At 41.2% G+C, this 19982-nt stretch overlaps 1 protein-coding gene and 1 long non-coding RNA gene across 2 annotated transcripts in view; one reads left to right on the top strand and one right to left on the bottom strand.

Moving 5' to 3' along the window:
- ANKRD55 (ankyrin repeat domain 55) overlaps window positions 1-19202 on the bottom strand; it is a 96560-nt gene extending 77358 nt beyond the window's left edge. The window contains exons 1-2 of the mRNA XM_070246824.1: window positions 19019-19202; window positions 18630-18720 (exon numbers count right to left, since the gene is read on the bottom strand). Of these exons, the coding sequence (XP_070102925.1) occupies window positions 18630-18687 (58 nt within the window). The 5' untranslated portion in view covers window positions 18688-18720; window positions 19019-19202. The remainder of the gene's footprint in view (window positions 1-18629; window positions 18721-19018) is intronic.
- Window positions 1-19982, top strand: part of LOC138919950 (uncharacterized) — a 54018-nt gene that overhangs the window by 8848 nt on the left and 25188 nt on the right. The gene's annotated exons all lie outside the window — the stretch shown is intronic.

The following is a 19982-nucleotide window of genomic DNA, read 5'->3' as shown; positions in this document are numbered from 1 at the left end:
TGTGGCAGGACAGAGGAAGAATCCCTTCGAGGAATCATTTCCTGGGTGTTCTCCTGATTCAGATTCCTCTCGATTCTGAAAGTGTGATCCTGGATGCTTTGCGGATGGTAGAGAAATTGCATTTTGGGGGTTGCCTGGAATGACCTATCCATAAGGCAGCCTTTCCACTTTTACGGAGGGTGCCAGGCCTTCACTGTACCCCAACGGCTCCATGTAACAATATTGCCACCCACTGGTGATAAAGAGTCTCTCTGGGCCTTGACCTCGGCCCTGAACCAGGATGGTGCCAGTTCTGCTGGGTAGAACTAAAAGCCAGTCTGGAACACTCTGGCCATGCAGGAACAAGTTTAAGTTCATTGATACAGATGGCTGGTCTTGAAACAAAATTAGTTTCATGTGACTCATCATATACATCGTGTGACACATAGCATTCACACAGGGAGGCAATATAGAAAAATGGTAAGCGCATAGGCACAGAGACCCAGCCTCCAGAGTTTGATTGCTGGCACTACCACTTACCTGCTAGCTGTGTGACTTGGGCGAGTTGCTTAACCTCTCTATTCTCATTCTTCACTTGTCAAATGGGCATAAGAATAGTATTTACCTCCTAGGGCTGTTGAGAGCTAAATGAATTGATCCATGTAAAGTGCTTAGAGCAATGCCCGGCACAAAGTATTCAGAGCATGTCAGTTATCAATATCACTACTGTGACATAGGTGGGACCCTCTGTCTTCTTTTCCATAATGAGACCCTCTGCCTTGCTCAGCAGGCTGTAGAGGTTTTGTGAGCTCAAACGTTTTGCTATCACTCCTATTTTCCCCTCTAGTCCCTTAGGGTGTATTGGCTGAGGCTTTAAGAGTGTTTTATAACGTGCCAGTCATACGGGAGGAGGAAAAAGTTTTCCTCCTAACATTTTAAAGAGGAAAATAGATTCAAGATTTCTGCATGTACCAGCTGAGAGAATAAATACTCAAAGTCCCCTTCATGCTGTAGGAGTGGAAAAGAAGGGATTTCATTCTGTGGGGAGGAAGTCTTGCAACAATATTATCTCAGGAGTAAATATCTCACCACAATCAGATCTTTCTTCATAACCAGAATTGTGATGCAACACATGTTGCATTTCTTTGAATCTCAGCATCACTGTGTTCCTCGGGGGTGAGTCTTCTGACCCGTGAGTGCCATTTCATGATTAGCATCTCTATTGGCCAGGGGTTCGGGGAGGTGGGGGTGGTGCTGGGAAAGGGAATTTGCTGTTTTAAGCAGCATGTCTGTGTTGAACTGCAGTAATGATGCCTCTCTAGAAGGCATTTTCGCAGAATGTACTTTCATTTTAATACTACTGATTCTTAAAAAGTAAGATCTCAATCTTTAATGCATAGAGCCTTTAGTATGTGTGTCATAAATGGATTGACTGATGTAGCATGCATGTTCAATGGGTTTTCTCACCCACTGGAATCTTGTGGAAATTTCCTTGATATTAAAATATTGTGTCAAGAATTTCCTTGGCAATTAGGCAGGTATAAATCTTATGTGGATTTTATGAAGGATTGTGCTGGCCTACCTGGTCTTTGGAAGTTGAAAAGCAAGCCAAGTATTGTTATTTTGACCACCTTCCCTCCAATCTCCCTTGCTTTCTTCTGAATCAAATGTTTTACTCCACTCACCTCTTTCATTTTCCAGAAATGACAAGTTGTTTGCAGTTTATTTGCCATTTTGTTGGGACTCCATAAGGTAAGGAATATATAAAGAAGCAGAGTTTGTTTAGTTTGGAGAAGAGCAAACTCAGTGGGACATGACAGCTGTTTTCAAATATTGGGAAAGTTAGAAATGAGTTTAGACTTCTTTTCTGTAGTTCCAGAGGGCAGCACTCATTCTGATGGGCGGAAATTGGAATAAATAAAACTTTTAAATGACTAGAGCTATTCCAAACTAGAAGGGGTTACCTTGCGAGCCAGTGTGCTCTTCATCACTACCCATGTTTAAACAGGTTCTGACCAAACATATCTCAGCATGCTCTTGAGGAGACAACCTGTACTGAGTAGAAGGTTGACCTCTAAGGTTTCTTTCATGATTGATAGTCTGTGTGTCTTTCTCATGTCTCTGGAGAACCAAATAATGAATCAACTATTGTTGATGAACAATGGCTATTGGGCTGGAGGAATTTGGAGAAGGGGGTCTTTCCTGGGTTCTTTAAAAGACATCCTCCTCGTGGCCCTCTACTGTGGCCATTCGTAAAACTGCCCCTAATGCCTTGATCTTCTGAAAATAGTTTAAGGAAATAAATGTAATTGGGGTGGTTGGTTGAGGCATCAGAGACTGATTGAGTCTATCTCTGTGTGGTCCTTTAGCTTTTCTTTGCTCCTGAAGCCCTGTTGCTGTCACAATCTGCCAGCTGCCCTTCCGTGGATGTCCTTGCTGTCTTGACTTTGCTTTCTCTCTATCAATAATTCATTCCCAGATTGGACATAATCTCTTCTTTCTTTAACTTTTCTTTAAAATTGCGCTGACCCTGAAACGTGTCCATGTGTGCTTTCTGTTCACAGTCACAGATTGACAGCAGTTCATAAATGACTGTCTCATGGGTTCCTAAATATGCTTGAAGGCAACTGGGGTTGTTGCTGGGTTCCTGCCTTGGCTTCGTTGTTGCTTTATAAACGGTACAGAATAAAACCCAACCTAGTGAATAATCACCCTTCACATGACCCCACTAGAATTTTGGCAGTATGGCTTTGCTTTTTTACAGAACAAACCCCAAAACCCTGAACATCAGATAGTAGAAGCTAGAGTAGTGTTAGATATGTTGTAGATACTTGACAAATATGTTTATTGATTTAATTAACATATTCTTATCCAATTGGCAAATTGAAGAGGTTTCTTCTCCATAATCCTTGGGAAAAGTGTTAGGAGAAGTAATGGAAGAAGGAGTCATCTGGAATTTTTTTTTTTAAAAGATTGTCACCTCAGCTAACAACTGTTGCCAATATTCTTTCTTTTTTCTGCCTTTTCTCCCCAAATCTCCCAAGTACATAGTTGCATATTTTAGTTGTGGGTCCTTCTAGTTGTGGCATGTGGGATGCCGCTTCAGTGTGTCCTGATGAGCGGTGCCATGTTTGTGCCCAGGATCGGAACCGGCGAAACCCTGGGCCGCTGAAGCGGAGCACGTGAGCTTAACCACTTGGCCACGGGGCCGGCCCCGTCTTCTGGAATTTTATGAGGCATATCACTAGCATTTTAAGTAGAGTTGAAGCAAGTGAACAGCTTCCCTCAACTCTCATATGTTATGGATATATGATTTAAGTAAGGCTGATTTAAACCACCAGATCAGGGCTCTGGGCATGTAATATTGTGAGATCTAAAAGAGCGACAATAGAAATGACTAAGAGATTTCACTTCTCAGTTAAATCTGAATCTCATAAAGAACTCTCTTTTTGAACAACAAACATATTGGCCCAGAGTGTTACTGTGAACCACTCTGGGTTCAGCTGTCTATTTTGTAAAATGAGAGGTTGACTACATCCCTGCATCTCAACACCCGCTATGCATTAGAATCACCTTGGAAGCTTAAAACAACTGATGCCTGAGTGCTATCCCCAGATGTTGTGATTCAATTCATCTGTCATTTTATATGTTATTTTACTTATAATACTCACTAATTATAAAAATTATGAAAATACAGATAAGAAGAAGAAAATATATACTCAAAGATAATCACCATTAAAATGTTGGTGTGTTGTGTGTACTTGATTTATGAGGCTGGATGGGCTTGCTTCCCACCCAGCTTCTTTCCTGGAGCCTCCGTTCCCCCCCGCCGGCTGTGTAACGGAATGTGGGAGTGGGGAGAAGTGCTGGCAGGAGGTAAGGCTTGGAAGCCTGAAGGATCCGGTTGCCTCGGAGTGTGCAGTCACGAACCTCTGCCCTTTCCATCTTCCTGCTCAAAATCTGAACTGTCTCCTGCCCCCTCTCCTGCACCCAAAATGGACATGGTGGAATTCGTGATAACTCAACACACTCTCCGTATAAAAGAGAAGGTATGTTCCCAAGAGCAAGGAAGGAGGTTAAAAAGTCCAAACAGCCTCAAGGCTAGGAGGCAAAGAACAGGCAGGAGAAAATTCTGGAAGGTGCTACAGCCTGAGGTGGGTAGCACCCTCAGGGATTACGACAGAGGCCTCATGCCTGTGGCTGAAGCTTGGAGGCAGTGGCTGCTGCTGGGGCAGGACTAGCTGACCCAGCTAGTGATACAAATCCCAGATGGTCCACATTGTGGTCTTTCTATGGATTGGAATACAGTGATGGAAGCTGAAGAGGGTGACTAAAATTTTCTGAGATCTAGTATGAGTTTGGCTAACACTAAAGCCATTTTATTGCTCACTTATTAAGCGGATCTTTGTCCCACTCCCCACTCCAAATTCCCCGTCCACAGTAAGGGACCAGGTCAAGGGTAACACTAAAACGATCCAACAACTGGCTTGTCAAGGCCCCCATCAGAATGGAGGCAGACCTAACAACAGCTGGAGTGGGGTGGAAAACTTTTGAGCTGCTAGATTGTGGGTAGTGTGTGTGTTCCTGGAGAATGGTCTGTGCAGCAAGGATGGGGCAATCCCTACTGATCTGAAGGTATAGAGATGTTTTAAGATTGTAACAGCCAAGGCTAATAGTTCTGAGCATAGTGCTGGAGTTATACATATATATTTGTTCTTTACAAAAATAAGATCATGCTATATATACAATTTTGATTTTTGCTCTTTTTCACTTAGTATTAGATCATAAATATTTTCCCATATCATAAGGTAAGATCTAAAAATGTTGTTTATAAAATGCGGCATTAAGTCCTATTGGCTAAACTTAACAGAACTAATTTAATCAATTTTTTATTATTGGACATTTAAATCATTTCTCTTTTTGGGGGAATTAGAAGATCTGTTGTTATTCCAACTATTGCTATAACATTCTTGCATATATGTCTTTTGTGTATCTTTGATTATTTCCTTTGGATACATTCCTAGAAGTGAACTTGGGAATCAATGGATTTGGCTCTGTCAAATCGCCCTCCAGAAAGGTTGAACCAAGACATCTGCCCCAAGCAGGGCTGGAGAGCAAACATTTCACCCTATTCTTAATGACACTGTGATTATTGTTTTTAAAAAATTAATGCTGGGCCAGCCCCAGTTGCCTAGTGGTTAAATTCGGTGCACACCGCTCCAGCAGACTGGGTTTGGTTCCAGGGTGCAGACCTACACCACTCATCTGTCAGTGGCCATGCTGTGGCAGCGGCTCACATACAAAAAGAGGAAGACTGGCAATAGATGTTAGCTCAGGGCGAATCTCCCTCAGGAAAAAAAAAATTAATGCTGATGTGAAAGAAGGTGAATAGCATATCATTTCCAATGGCCATTTCTTTTATTGTTCCTGAGAGAGAACTTTTTTCATACGTTTATGGCCATTTTATGAATCATTTATGGGTTTCTTTTATATCTTATTAGTGAAGGTCTTTGTCTTTATCTAATTGATTTAAAAGAGCTCTATATGCAGTAAGCACACTTAACTTTTCATCTGTTACCTATGCTGCAGTGACTTTTCCCTCCTGGCCACTTCAGTTCTCACTTTGTTTTTGGAAAATACATTTTTAGTGTTTGTATAGTCAAATCTATAGATATTGCATTTAAAAAATTTATTTCATTGTTTTTATGACTAGAAAAGTCATCCCTGTGGAACCTTATACTTATTTATTTGTTAACATTTAACTATAACTAATATGGAATTTTTAAACTTAGTTTTGTATCCACAATTTTTTTCAAAATAGCCCATTGCTAATTTTCAATGGCAACCTCATCATATACTAAATCATTATGAACACTGTAGGGCTGGCTCCTCCTACAACCCGTTCCCTGACACTGTGGCTTGAGGAGCAGGGACCCCAGAACTACCCTCTCTGCAGTGGTGTACTCATGAACTTGGGGATGCAGCCAAAGGGCACCTCAGTCACATTCCAGAGAGTCTTGTGGTCAGTCCACAGTCAAGGTCCTTAGCTTTTTGGTGTCTCCTGCACACTTTCAACTTCTGGAATTTTTAGTGGCACATTTGAAGGAATTAAAAGACTCAGAACAACCCTAAAGTTAGCAAAAACTGCCACACAATCACTTCCACGGCACCACGGTGTCTCCCAGCAGCTATGAAAGTGTCCACTGTTACTGCATGGTTTACGGGGGTCTCTTCAGCCCCATGTCACTGTCTGAATAACAATCGGTATGATAATCCACACTTAACATCATGCTTACTATGCACTGGGCACTGTGCTAAGCCCTTCCATAAATCAACTCATTTAATTCTATCAGGTAGGTTCTAGAATTGTTCCTATCTTAGGGATGGGGAAACTGAGGGCGAGAAAGTGAGCTTACCCAAACTCACATGGGCAGTAAGTGGTGAAACTCAGATAAGGCTGCAGGCCGTAGGCCTCAGAGGCCCCCTCCAACCAGGTGTGCTGTTGTCTATAACTGCCCGTTCGCTCTGGGAGCAAAGCCCTCACCTAGTCCAGTGAACCTGTGACCTTTCTTTGGTGCTGGACGGACATTCCACATTCCATTCTCTCTTACTCACAGCAGCCTGTACCCCACTCTCCACTCTGTTGCACAAGCTGTGTGACTCAGCATTCTGCCTGACAGACATCACTGTGTGAGAGTTTATACTCATTTGTAGCAAAAACAAAATTTATACACGAATCCAAAATTGGAAACACATCTGTGAAGAGTTGGTTGTACTCCAGGCAGAATTAAAGTCAGTGGTAATAGCATAAAGATTCTAAAGAGAGGTGGAGTGAATGCTTTAAAAATGTTCTTTAAAAAGCATGGGAAAAGAGTGAAGTTTTTCTAAATTATTTTCGAAGGCTAGCATAAATTGTAAAGACACACACACATACACACACAGAGGGACCTATAGACATGTTCAATTTGTGAACACAGAATTCTAAGTTTTAAGTGAAACGCCACCAGGTCACAAGGATGTTTTGATTTGGGGATATCCATTAATAAAATATATCACGACAATAGAACAAAGGGGATATATATGATTATACGAGAAAAGAATAGAAAGACATTTGATAAAATTTGATATCCATTCCTAAAAAAATGCTTAACACCTAATAATAAAAAATTATACTTTTAATATGATTAAGTAAATTTATTTCTAATCAATTGCAAACATCACACCTAGTAGTGGAACAATAGAGAAAGAAATAAGACAAACTTTATCTAATGTAATAAGATTTGAAGCAAAAAAGAAATGAGAGAATAATCATAAAGAAAGAGCAAAATTATCATAATTTAATAATAGTTAACTTTTACAGGTGACATGTTCTTGCACTGTCCTAATGGTTGCATTTGAATTAGGCTATTTACTTTAATAATTTTATGAAGTAGGTAGTATCTTTATCCTTATTTATAGATGAGGAAACTGAAGCACAGAGAGGTTTAATAATTTCCAAAAAGCTGCACAGCTATTAAGTGGCAGAGCAGGATTTGAAACTAGTCCATCTGACCAGGAGGGTACAAGAGAATTAACCACAGAACCATTAGAATTAATAAGATTTGATTAACTTAGTCTGATTTAAAAATAAATATAAAATTAGTTCTTTTATGTTAAATAGTATAAGGAGGAAAATGACATTATAAGGAAAATATAAAATAGTCAAGAATAAATATTCAGAATCTAAATGAGGAAAGCTAAAGCACTTTACTGAGGCATATAACAGAAGAGTTGAAATCAGCAAGATACACACCATGTTTCCAGATAGGAAGACTAAATAGTATAACCAATTTATGTTACTACATAGATTAATTTCTAAGTTGAATGTCATTTCAATCAAAGTTCCAACAATTTTTGAGGGGGAGGGGGTTTCTCAGGAAAATTATATTAACTTTCATTTGTAAAAAGAATGTCTAACTTTATACTTTAAAGAAGAAAAAGAGAATATATTTAAGTATTTGCTTATCTATACATAGACTGTCTCTGGAAGAATGCATAAGAAATTGCTTAAGCAGTTTTGTTTCCAGCGATGGGAACTGGGTGGCTGGAAGGGGTGAGGGGAGAGAGTTTTCATTGTACAGTGTTTTACACCGTGAAAGTGTGTGAATGTATTATCACTCCAAAAGCAGAAACAAACAAGAAGAGGAAACAAAGAATGGGTAAGAATATCCAGTAAAATTTTTTTAAAAAAAGGAGTATTGAAGGAGGTTTCCTTTCTCCATAGTAAAACATTATGAAACTATAATAATTTTAAAAGTGAGGTTCTGCCTCAAAACTAGGTAGATTCCTAGAACAGTGTGGAGAGGCCAGAAGCCTGCCTGGTACCGGCTAGGAAAGTGGAAGCTAACAGGTAGGCTGGCTTTTGAGCAAAGAAAAGAGTTTTATCTAGAAGGCAAGTCGCAGACTCGGGTTAGCGCACAGAAACGGAGGAAAGGGAAAGTAGACGCGCTCCAGGCCTAGGAGCTTCCCTGGACAATTCACTCCCTTCCAATGTGCTTTTCCTGCTCAGGTAAATTCTGCCCTTTCCAGTTTCCAAATAAAACCGTGGTGCCATGACAAGAATTCATAACAGAGGAGGAGCCAGCTCGAGCGGCCGGTGTTCCCTTGACCTGGAAGACCAGCTGTCCTTGCGAGCTTAGGTAGTCATTTATAGACTCACTAGCACTTGCTAAGTCAGGCATGGTTCCAACTGCTTTGTATGGATCACTTCATTAAATCTTTATAACAATCCTCTGAAGATTGGTGTAACCATCTTTATAACAATCCTGTAACTACCACTAGCACTATGGGTCAGGTGCTTTGTATGTATTCATTAATTCAGTCCTTATAAGCGATCCTTTGTGGTAGCACCATCTTAATTTACAAGGCAGGGAAGTGAGGTCTAGAGATGGTAAGCAGCTGGGCCACACAGTAAGTAGCGGCACTGGGACTTGAACCGTAAAGTTCATTATACCACACCACTGCCACACCCTCTGTTTCAGTTTTCACATAGAAAAAGTGAGGGAGTTGGGTTACATATTCACTGAGCTTCCTTCCAATTCTAAAAGTATTACTATTCTAAGGCAAAACACTTCCAGGATCCATCCTTAAATTGGTTTCTGCTGTGACCAGCTGAAACCAGACACCTACGAGTCCGTCTGGATTCCCCTTTATATTCAGTGGTCATGGAGTCAGCTGAGTTGTGGCCAAAACTCTAGGACACCATTTCTGAATAGCACTAAGTAATCAGAAGGGTAAGTGTCAATTGAGATGAATTTCAGGTGCTCTGTTCCTGGTTCTTAAAAATAAGATTTTTTTTTAAACACTTAGTGATTATTTATGTATTTATTTATTTTCAACTATTTTATTGAGGTCATATTGGTTTCTAACACTGTATAATTTCAGGTGTATATTATTACATATCAGTTTCTATATAGACGGCATCGTGCTCACCACCAATAGTCTAGTTTTTATCCATCATCATGCATATGCGTCCCTTTACCCCTTTTGCCCACCCCCCACACCTTCCCCTCTAGTAACCACTAATCTACTCTCTTTATCTATGTGTCTGATTATCTTCCACATGAGTGAAATCATATAGTGTTTGTCTTTCTCTGGCTTCTTTTGCTTAACATAATGCCCTGAAGGTCCATCCATGCTGTTGCAAATAGGACGATTTTCTCTTTCTTTATAGCTGAGTAGTATTCCACTGTATATATATATATACACCACATCTTTATCTAACCATCAGTTGATGGGTACTTGGCTTGCTTCCATGTCTTGGCTATTGTGAATAATGCTGCAATGAACATAGGAGTGCATAAATCTCAATCTCTTTGAGTTGTTTTTTTTTTAAAGATTTTATTTTTCCTTTTTCTCTCCAAAGCCCCCGGTATGTAGTTGTATATTTTTAGTTGTGGGTCCTTCCAGTTGTGGCATGTGGGATGCCACCTCAGCTTGGCTTGATGAGTGGTGCCATGTCCATGCCCAGGATTTGAACAGGCGAAACCCTGGGCCGCCGAAGTGGAGCGCGTGAACTTAACCACTCAGCCTCGGGGCTAGCCCCCAAAACATTTTTTTTCTTTTTTTGAGGAAGATTAGCCCTGACTAACATCTGCTGCCGATCCTCCTCTCTTTTTGTGCCGAGGAAGACTGGCCCTGAACTAACATCTGTGCCCATCTTCCTCTACTTTATATGTGGGATGCCTGCCACAACATGGCTTGACAAGTGTTGCCATGTCTGCACCAGGGATCTGAACTGGTGAATCCTGGGCTGCCGAAGTGGAACATGTGAACTTAACTGCTGCGCCATGGGGCTGGCCCCTGAATTGTTCATTTCATGTTCTTTGGATAAATACCCAGTAGTGGGATAGCTGGATCATATGGTATTTCTATTTAAAAATAAGATTTTTAAAAATAGCAGTCTGTGTGCTGATTTATGGTGGTGAGTTACAGAGCAAAGAAATGATCTCAAAGTTACCCACAATCAAAGCATAGGATGTCAAGGTTAAAATAATTATTTTTTCTTCTTATCCACTGCTGTTTATGTGTGACCTTGTTTACAAGGGCTCCCTGAACTGCCTCTTGGAGAAACATCAACCTGTTGCTGCACAGAACAGATGGGCTGAGTAGGAAAATGATAAGGAACCTGGCTTCAGAAGCTTCTGTGATGGAACCCAAGCTCTGACCTTGCAAATTGCCGGTTTCCATCACATCAGTTCCACAGGTCACATTCCAGTGTAACCCCCTTTAGCCTCTTCCTCCTCTTCTTAGGATGCTGGTGCCTTCTTTGCTCCAAAGGCAGGCAAGCTGCCATGGAGACTGGATCCATCCCTACCCTGGAAGAGGTTGGGCTGTCACACTGAGTTGAGCCCACTGGGCAGAGCTCATTGCAAATGGAAGTCCAGCCCAGGGAGCCACTGTGGTTGGTGGCTGTTGGCTCCTGCTGGCCTAGCTTGAGCAAATCTAAGCACTATTGCCTTTCTTATCCTTCTCGTGCTGGGGGTCACGAAGGGGTGGATGGGGTGGGCTGTCAGAATTCAGAAAGTATAACTTCGTGTTAAAAGGGAGTGTGAGGAGGATGTGGGGCCAGAAGCTGAAGTTAAAATGGCAGCTTTGCCCTTGGACTGTGTGGCCTTGGGCAAGTTGTGTAACCTCAGATGGACTTGAAATGGAACATATCTCTCAAGTTGTGTTGAGGTTCAAGTGAGATAATAGGAATAAAGAGTTTAGCACAGTCCCTGGCACATGGGAACTGCTTAATAAACCAGAGCTATTGCTCTTCTTCTGATTGGTGCTGGTTAATATTCTTGGCTCTGTCTCCTCTGTTTTACTTCCAAAGCTACTCCCCAGGCTCAGGATGGAGGGTGAGTTGACATGGGTCCATCTGGGTGGCTGAGAAGCTGGGAACAGGCTGGGGCTAAGAGACTGAGGAACAGAGACCTTGCTAGTTAAGGGAATACAACACTTTCTATACTGAATTCATTTTTGTATTGCTTGACTATTTTGAAGAAGGTGGTATTAATTGTACAATTAGGAAAAAAATCTCAGTATTTTAAAAACTCTGTGAGAACCAGTTGATATCTAATAGTGCAACACTTGTAACCTCAAATTACCATTTAAAGGATTTAACAACTTAGTGATAACCTGAAATGGATACACCACCCATGTGATATGCTGGCTGGGAATGCACAATCTAAGTCTAGTCGTGAGGGAGCGTCAGACAAACCTAAAAGGAGGAACTCAGTATTAAAAAGAGAGAGACTATAATCTCAAAAATGTCAATGTCATAAAAGAAAAAGAAAGTAACAGAAATGTTCCAGATTAAAAGAGACTAAAGAGACAGGACAGTTAAATGCAATACCTAATCCTAGACTAGATCAAGTACTGGGGGCAAAACAGGCTGAAAGAAATTATTGGGTCAATGCACAAAATTGGAATGCAGACAGATTAGATAAAAGTACACACATGCACATATATGCATATATAGGGAGATAGAGAGACACAGAAAGATAGATGGCGAGAGACAGACACGGTGAAAGTGCTAACAATAAGGCAAATGGGACAAAATGTTAACATTAGGTCAATCTGGGTAAAAAATATACAGGTGTTCTTTATGCTATTCTTACAACAATTCTCTAAGTTTGAAATTATTTTCAAACTAAAAGTTAAAAAAGGATGAGTATGCTATTAAACGTTATATACGTATATTTTAAAATTCTGAGGACATGTTTAGAAATGGAAATACTTCCTGTGTAGACCGGAATGCCTTCCCTTTTCGTCTTCACCCAATCGAACAAGAATAGCCTCACCCATGAGCAAGTGACATTTTAAAGTTTTACAAAGAGAAAAATGAAGGCCTCTTATTAAACACAAAAACTTATTTTTAGTTGAAAGTTAATATTAGGTAAAACCACCATGATTTTGAGATAAATCAGAAAATATGAGATGTAGATCATTCATGATATAAGTGAATTCTCAGAATCAGCAAAGACTTTGCATTGAATGATTGACAGGCTTCCTGAGCAGTACAAGTGTGCTAGACACAGGACTGCTGGTGGGATGTGGGCAGTGTCTAGCCACACATCTTCTACACCAGCCTTGGACCTCAGTGCATCTAGATCCTCACCTTCCCGCCTTGTCCCATATTTGAGGACGAGCGAGACGTTTGTTTCCTACTTGTTTGATAATAAAAACAGCTAGCGGTTTAGTGATTTTTCTTTAGGCTCCATTAAAATATCCTTGCATCGAAATGTTGTATCAAAGGGAAAAGCTATGGATATCAGTTACCCACACAGTTTCTTAATAATTGTTAAGGAAATTGAACATTAATAGAGATGGTAGGATAAATCTCAGTATAGTGACCCAGCTGATTTTTGGACCAGGGGCTGAGTTGAGGGTTTGCCTCCTGAAATTCATCTGGCTCAGCTATGGGACACAATCTCAGGGTTGATTCAGGAGATCTGGCTGACCAGGTGGACCTTGATTCCCCCTGGATACTACTCCGGGATCCTCCTTCTTGGGATACATACGTGGGCAAGAGGCCCCATTCCCCAGGAAAGTAGGGCTGTCCTGTGGCAGAGAATACTGACAATGAGACCACTCCCCTACCCCCCAACCCACTGAATCACTTGCACTTTCATGGCTTTCTAAGACCGTGAATGGTAATTTGGATAAAATCAGTCAAAGGCTTCCCTTCCCTCTAGCTAGGCCCATAGAAGGGGCCAGGAGTGGACTGGTCTGTCGCAACCTTTCCCAGGAGGTGGTTGATGGGAGGGAGGTTCCTGTGTGTGGAGAGGAGAACAAAGAAGGAGGTAGAGAAGGGAGGCGGGTAGGCTTCCAGCAAACATGTTTGCCTCGGCTTGGTCCTGAGTGTGCCAGAACATTGGAAAAAGAATTCTTCTCCTATCTCTTTTTCCCTCTGCTCCTCTTTCCTGCCCAAGAGCGAGAAGGCTGAGCATTTTCCCAGAGGCAACAGACAATCTGCTTCTAAACGTGTGGGTTGTTCATTTGCCAGCTAATCTTCCTTTATCTGGACCATCAATCTGAGAATCAGCACAGAATTCTCCTCAATCTTCCTGGGTTTCATTCCAGGCACTCATTCAAGGTCTGTCAGCCTAAAATCATCAACTGACCCCAAATCATTCCCTGTCTTTCCTGTCTCCTTTGCCTGCCTTTTCTCTGCTCTCATCCCAAACCCCTTTCAAAATTTGCTTATTCTTCCTTTGGAGGCATCTGGTTGTCACATCAGAATTTTAACTTCTGCTTTTTCAGCAAAGTGCAAATCTGTGCACTCTAAATTCTTTTGTTTAGCTTTCCTATTTTGGATGAGAATTTGGAAATAAAAACTAGCACATCTGCATTGGGGGGGGAGGTTTCAAAATCCACCACACAATGAGACAACAGCCTGACTATAAAAATATACGCTTCGTTCATTTGAATTTTCATTAATGTCTTATTTCTTCATTAAAATTTATGGTTGATCCAGGAAGAGTACTGTAGTAGAAAGAATCTGGGTTTTGAAGTCAAGCAGGTTTAGGCTAGAATCTTCGCTTTGCCATTTTGTCTTGAGGTAACTTTGGGTAAGTCACAACCTTTTCGAGATTCCTCATCTGTACAGGGGTGAAAATAATCGTGGGGCTGACGTGAAGATTAAAGGAGCTAATCTAGGTACAGTCCTTGGCACAGAGCCCGGCTTGGCTAAGAGCTCAGTAAACATTTGCCCTTATCCAGATGTAATCTACGCAGGGCGTCTGCACAGAGTCTACACCAAACAGATGCCCTTTCCACCCACCTCCCAAAGGTCAAATTTCCCTTTAGCTTAAATGAGAATGGATTTTACCAAAAACCCGGGCACGAGGCTGCATACTTCCTGAGAAAGGACTTAGGATTTGATATCTTCTCATGGCCCTGAAGATAGATCCACGTCTTAATCCCCAGAAACTGGGAATATTACCTTATGTGGCAAAAGACTGGATATCACCTTAAATGTCAAAAGATGAGATTAAGTTAAGGATCTTGAGAGTAGACGTTTAGCCTGGATTATCTGGATGGGCCCTAAATGTAATCACATGTATTTTATAAGAGAGAGGCAGAGGGAATTCCGAGACGGACGCACAGCAGAGAGACACACGTAAGGAGGCGGTCACGGGACGACGAGGCAGAGATTGGAAGGATGAGGCCGCAAGCAGCTGGAAACTGGAAGAGGCAAGCAAAGGTTCTTCCCCTGACACACCCCCTGCTGACATCTTAATTTCCTGCTCTGGTCTCCAGAACTGTGAGAGAATGTGTTTCTGTTGTTTAAAGCCACCTGGCTTGTGGTAATTTGTTTTGGCAGCCCTAGGCCACCAAGGCCCCGTATTGATCTGGGCAGGAGGGCTGAGGCCCTCCTCTCATTCTCTCAGCAGCTCTACCAGAGGAAAACCTGAGAAGGTGGGCCACAGCACCCACAGGTGCCCACAGACACACTGCTCAGCCTCACCCAATACATTTCCTCACAGAACCTGGGCAGGGCCTGGCGTGGGTAAGGCTCCTGGGACCACACTTCTTGCTCCCATTCTCTCTCTGAGACCTGGGTTCCTCCTTCAGGGATAGCAAAGCTTTCCTTTCCACAATTAGAAATAAAGCTTAAAATGCAAACATCTTCAGTTACATAATCTCTCAACTTCAATAGGAAACTCTGTGTTCTGTAGTAAATGATTCTACTATGGGTCCTTTCTGCTCTGAGAGGGAAGACAGCCAGGAAGAACACGTGGGACGGAAGAGAGGTTGCTATGGTGAAATGGAAAAGCACAAAACAGGAGTGGGGAGCTCCGAAGACCCGGGCTTCCTCCCTTGCAATTTCACGAAGCAGGCCAGAGACGTGGCCCTAATCTCCTTGGCCACTCACATAACCCCATCTTTAGGCCTCGCAGCAACCCCACGAATATATAGTATCATCCACCTTTTACAGATGAGGAGATCAATCAGTTTGTCCAAGTTCATGCAACTGGGAAGAGGACTGAGACAGGACATGAGCAAATGTCCCTCTGTCCCCAAGTCCCTACCACAGGGATGTCTTGTTACCTCTACTAAAGAGAAATGGAGAAAAATGCAGTTGGAGGTCAGACTCACCAAATCCACCTCATCTGAGCTCTGAAGGTCATCATGCATCGTATTTTTCAAGTGCACAATGCTAACCATTCTCTGGGTAAGCTTAAGTCAGAGCTGCTTGAGCCCTACCCTCACCCAGAGTAGCTGTTAGGGCCAGAGATTGCCTGTGAAAAGAGGCTGCCTGTTGTTGCTTCGGGATAGAGAACACCTGGGTCTCAGTCGCCTCTATTACTAATTAGCTGTGTGTTATTATTATAAAAAGGACCCATTTTTTAACCTCTCTGTGCTTCCCTTTTCCCACCTGAGATGTTAGGGGGATGGATTGGATGAGTAGTTTTCAATCTTTGTGCTACATTAGAACTTCCTGGCGAGCTTTTGTCAGGCTATACTCCACACCAATTAAACTGAAATCTCCAAGGGTAAAACGGAGGGATCAGCATTTTCAAAAGCTGTCCAGGGGATTCTTATATGTGGCCAAGTTTGAGAACCAGTGCGTTATGTGACTTCTAAGATCCTTCCAGATGTAATGTCTTTTGTCAACATCTACATATAAAAAGCCAGTGGCCACTAGAGTTTCGATTCCCCAGAAATTGGAATTCATGGAAAACCCTCTACTACAGCCTCACATTCAACTTTTCCAGAGGGAGCCATCTTGTGGTTTGCCCAACAATATCGTATTCAAAAATCTACATAATGGTCTAAACCTATTATGGCCCTTCATGCTTTTAAGAAGGTGGAAGGGTTAGTGAGATAACAGAGCCATTCAGATAACATTTAGTTAATAATTATTCTAGGGGTTGGTCTAAACGGTACCTTGGAGTCTTGAAAAATAATGTTATCCAGTCAACCAGCATTAACTAAACGCTCATTTATTCTGAGGACTGCTAAGTGCAAGCTGGAGATAGACAGGTGAATAGTCTTTCACATTTGAGGAACTTACAGTCCAGGGTGGTAATAATTATAAGAGCAATAACAATAACAAAATCAGGCACAATTTGAAAGTACTCATTGCACATAAGGCAATGTGGCAGGTGCTTTTTATATATTATTTTGGATCCTCACAACAACCTTGCTAGGCAAGCATCATTTCCTCCATTTTATTGCTGAGGAAACTAAGGCCCAGAAAGGCTGGGTAACTTGCTACGGTCACACAGCTAAGAAGTAGTTGATCTGCCATTCCAATCTATGTTGCCCATGCTATTTCCACTAAACCACCTCTAGAGAGAAAGGATTGAGAAATAGAGATAGAGTTGGCAGGGAGAGAGTTAACTTACAGGAGGGAGCATGAGGCCTAGCGTGGAGAAACTGCTGTGAATTGCTCACGTGAAAGGTGCTAGCAGAAAATAAATATTTTCCGTCTTTCTTTCTTTTTTTTTTTGGTGAGGAAGAGCGGCCCTGAGCTAACATCTGTGCCCATCTTCCTCCATTTTATATGTGGGATGCTGCCAGAGCATGGCTTGATGAGCCGTGTGTAGGTCTGCGCCCAGGATCTGAACCCACGAACCCCTGGCTGCTGAAGTGGAGCCTGCAAACTTAACCACTACACCACCAGGCCGGTCCCAAAAATCAATATTATAAATTAATATTTTAACTATGTTTTGGGCTCAGTCCTGTTAGGATACGACACTGGAACAGATGAATTCATTATGAAGGGCTAGTTCTCTGCAGTCAGTTCCAGCTCCCTCAGATTAGTCTTAAAAAATAAACTCATCATGTTCCTCTTTGGAGTGCACAGCTCAACAATATGAGGTCTTTGGATGTAAGCATATTTTCGCTTTTGCTGATTGCCATCAGTGATACAAAATGTACAAAGGGGAGGGGACGGTGGTGAGCACAGCTGTAGCAATCACTTTCTCTATGGTGTTCATATCCAAACGCAGCATGAACCAGCACATACACACACACTTCAAAATGAGTTAGGACGTGGATATCAAACTATATATATATGCACAAGTACACATAGTTATTCAGAAATCTAAACGTCAATCTATTATTTGAGAAAGCACTGAGCTAAGAGAATTCCCCCATGAAACCAGATGTAGCCTGAAGGGTGGTAAACACACTGTGGCCTAGAGCAGGAAAAGGGAAAAAAAAAGAAGCAATGAATTTTCTTAATGAGGCTTTCACAAACCACCATTTTTACATTGTAGCCAAAACAAGTAAATGACCAAAGGATCTTAGGATTCTGAAGAAAATTCAGAGACTAGAAAGACTATAGAAAGTGGTTTAGATGTCAGATATTTAAAAAAAAATCCTAAAAAAAATATTTATTACATTTACAAAGTGGGAAATTTCCTAAGCATACATAGAAAAGATGCCTAATTACACTTAGGTATTCCGTGTACGTATATATACACACTTCATAAACAAAATGTACACACATAGACCGTATGGCTGAATAAGTGTTTTTAATGAGGATGGGTTGTTTTCACAGCAATCTTTTCATGTGGAAAATTACCTCCACTCTGGAAATTATGAGTAAGAAAGATATATCCTGTCACTGCAAATAATAACATAGTGAGAAGTCATTACACAACCTCTGGTGAAATAGTCTATCAACGACAGCGTAAATGTGGGCAACATCTATTCCTGAAGGGAATCCAAACATATTTATGAAACTATAGCAATGACACATTGAGTTAATAGATAGTTAATAGATGGAGTTAATAGGTAGAAAAGAGACACATGATTTGTTCTTTTATATTACTTACTCCAATACATTTTTTTAAAGATTTGAAAAAAAACTAATGAGAATAAAGATGATACTACTTGCAATTGCTGGTGTGCTTGAAACAATTTTTAAAATTTGTATGTAGGAGCACTTTAACAAGACAAGCGGACCATAAGCTTATTTTCCCCTTCCAAATGCTTATCAAATCAGAAGTGAACATTTAGAACAGGTTTGTTTTCTATGTGAAATCCTCTTTCCACATCACACACACACACACACACACTACTCTCTTTCCCATTAGAACTGCAAATCCCTGCTGTTGGACTGAAGATGCAAAGAACGAAAGGATGCAGTAAAGCAGCGTTTTTACCTTTTTGCTGATCAAAGACAGATGGAGTGCTGAAATCCATGGTTGCCTGTCTCATCATTTACCATCAGAATGGCAAAAAGCATCCAGGGCCCTAGAGAAGAGAAAACACCATCTCACACGTTACAGTCAACACAAAAGTCAGATACAGCGTCATTTGCCAAGACCTCCGTTTGAGAATGAAGCATGCATTAGAGCTGCAGGTTGTTGTCAAGGCAAATAATGGAAGTAGGTGAATGTTATTCCTGTAATACCTGCCAGGAAAAGAGTTACTTCTTATGGCCTCATGCATCAGCTATACTTGTGTGTAAGTATTATACATCCTCCACCCCCAAACAAATACAAAGAAAAGCTCAAACCCTAAGAAACAGTATTTGTGGGGGGCCACCTGCCTTGGATCTGGACCAGGAAAACACTGGAGGTCACGGAGCTTCTGCAGCTGGAATGTTGCTTTAAACCCAAAGAAATCTCAATGGGTGAGTGAGGATTCACAGGGCCAGACGGAGCATGTGCAAAGCTGCCAATGCAGTGTGGATTCGGCTGTGTTCCTGATGGAGTGAGAACTGCATTTGGGTCATGTGAGCAGAGAGTGCCATCTCAATGGAATAGGACGTAAATATTGTAGCAGGAGGCTGCTGGCCATGTGCTGTATGGAGTAATTATCGGCTTTCACAGCTCATCTTCAGTCTCCCTTCAGCTCCGTTCTCCAAAAGACAGGGAGGATGAGGGGAAGGCAGTGGCATTTGAAAGGTTATATTTCAATGCTCAGCTATCCATGATGAGAAAATTAAAACAGTCTGCAGTCACAAGGGTGTTTAGTGCAGTATGATAGGTGGTGGCAAAAACCTGAAAATCGCCAGAATGTACATCATTTGGGGAGCAGTTGAACAAACGGTAGTAAATTCATACTCTAGATTTAAAAATCTGAGGTAAATCTATGTATATTTATCTGGTGGAATGTTTCTAATCTATTGTTAAATGAAAAAAAATGTTATATATTTCATTTGTTCACATTTTTATAAAACCAGCAACCACCCACTGTATATGTAAATATATTTGCATATGTTCATAAGAATGCTGAGGCAGATGTAGAAAGATACACACTAAACTGTTAATATTGGTTCTCAGGGGATTGCAATTAAAGTAAGAGATTTCTAACTTGTTCTTTATCTACCTCTGTATTTTTAGGCTTATTATAACAAGTGTCTATTATTTTATATTTGTCACTAAAAATCTGATATAATAAATTCAAAACAAACTAGCAAAGCTCTTCATTCAAGACACAATCAGATTTTTAGAAAGTCAAACAGCCATATAGCAGATGCTCTCATAAATGCTATTGATAATGGTAATAAC

Source organism: Equus caballus, chromosome 21 (assembly GCF_041296265.1).
Source record: "Equus caballus isolate H_3958 breed thoroughbred chromosome 21, TB-T2T, whole genome shotgun sequence".
Classification (NCBI taxonomy): domain Eukaryota; kingdom Metazoa; phylum Chordata; class Mammalia; order Perissodactyla; family Equidae; genus Equus; species Equus caballus.
Note: the sequence above shows the minus strand (reverse complement) of the source record. Positions and strands in the feature narration are given on the sequence as shown.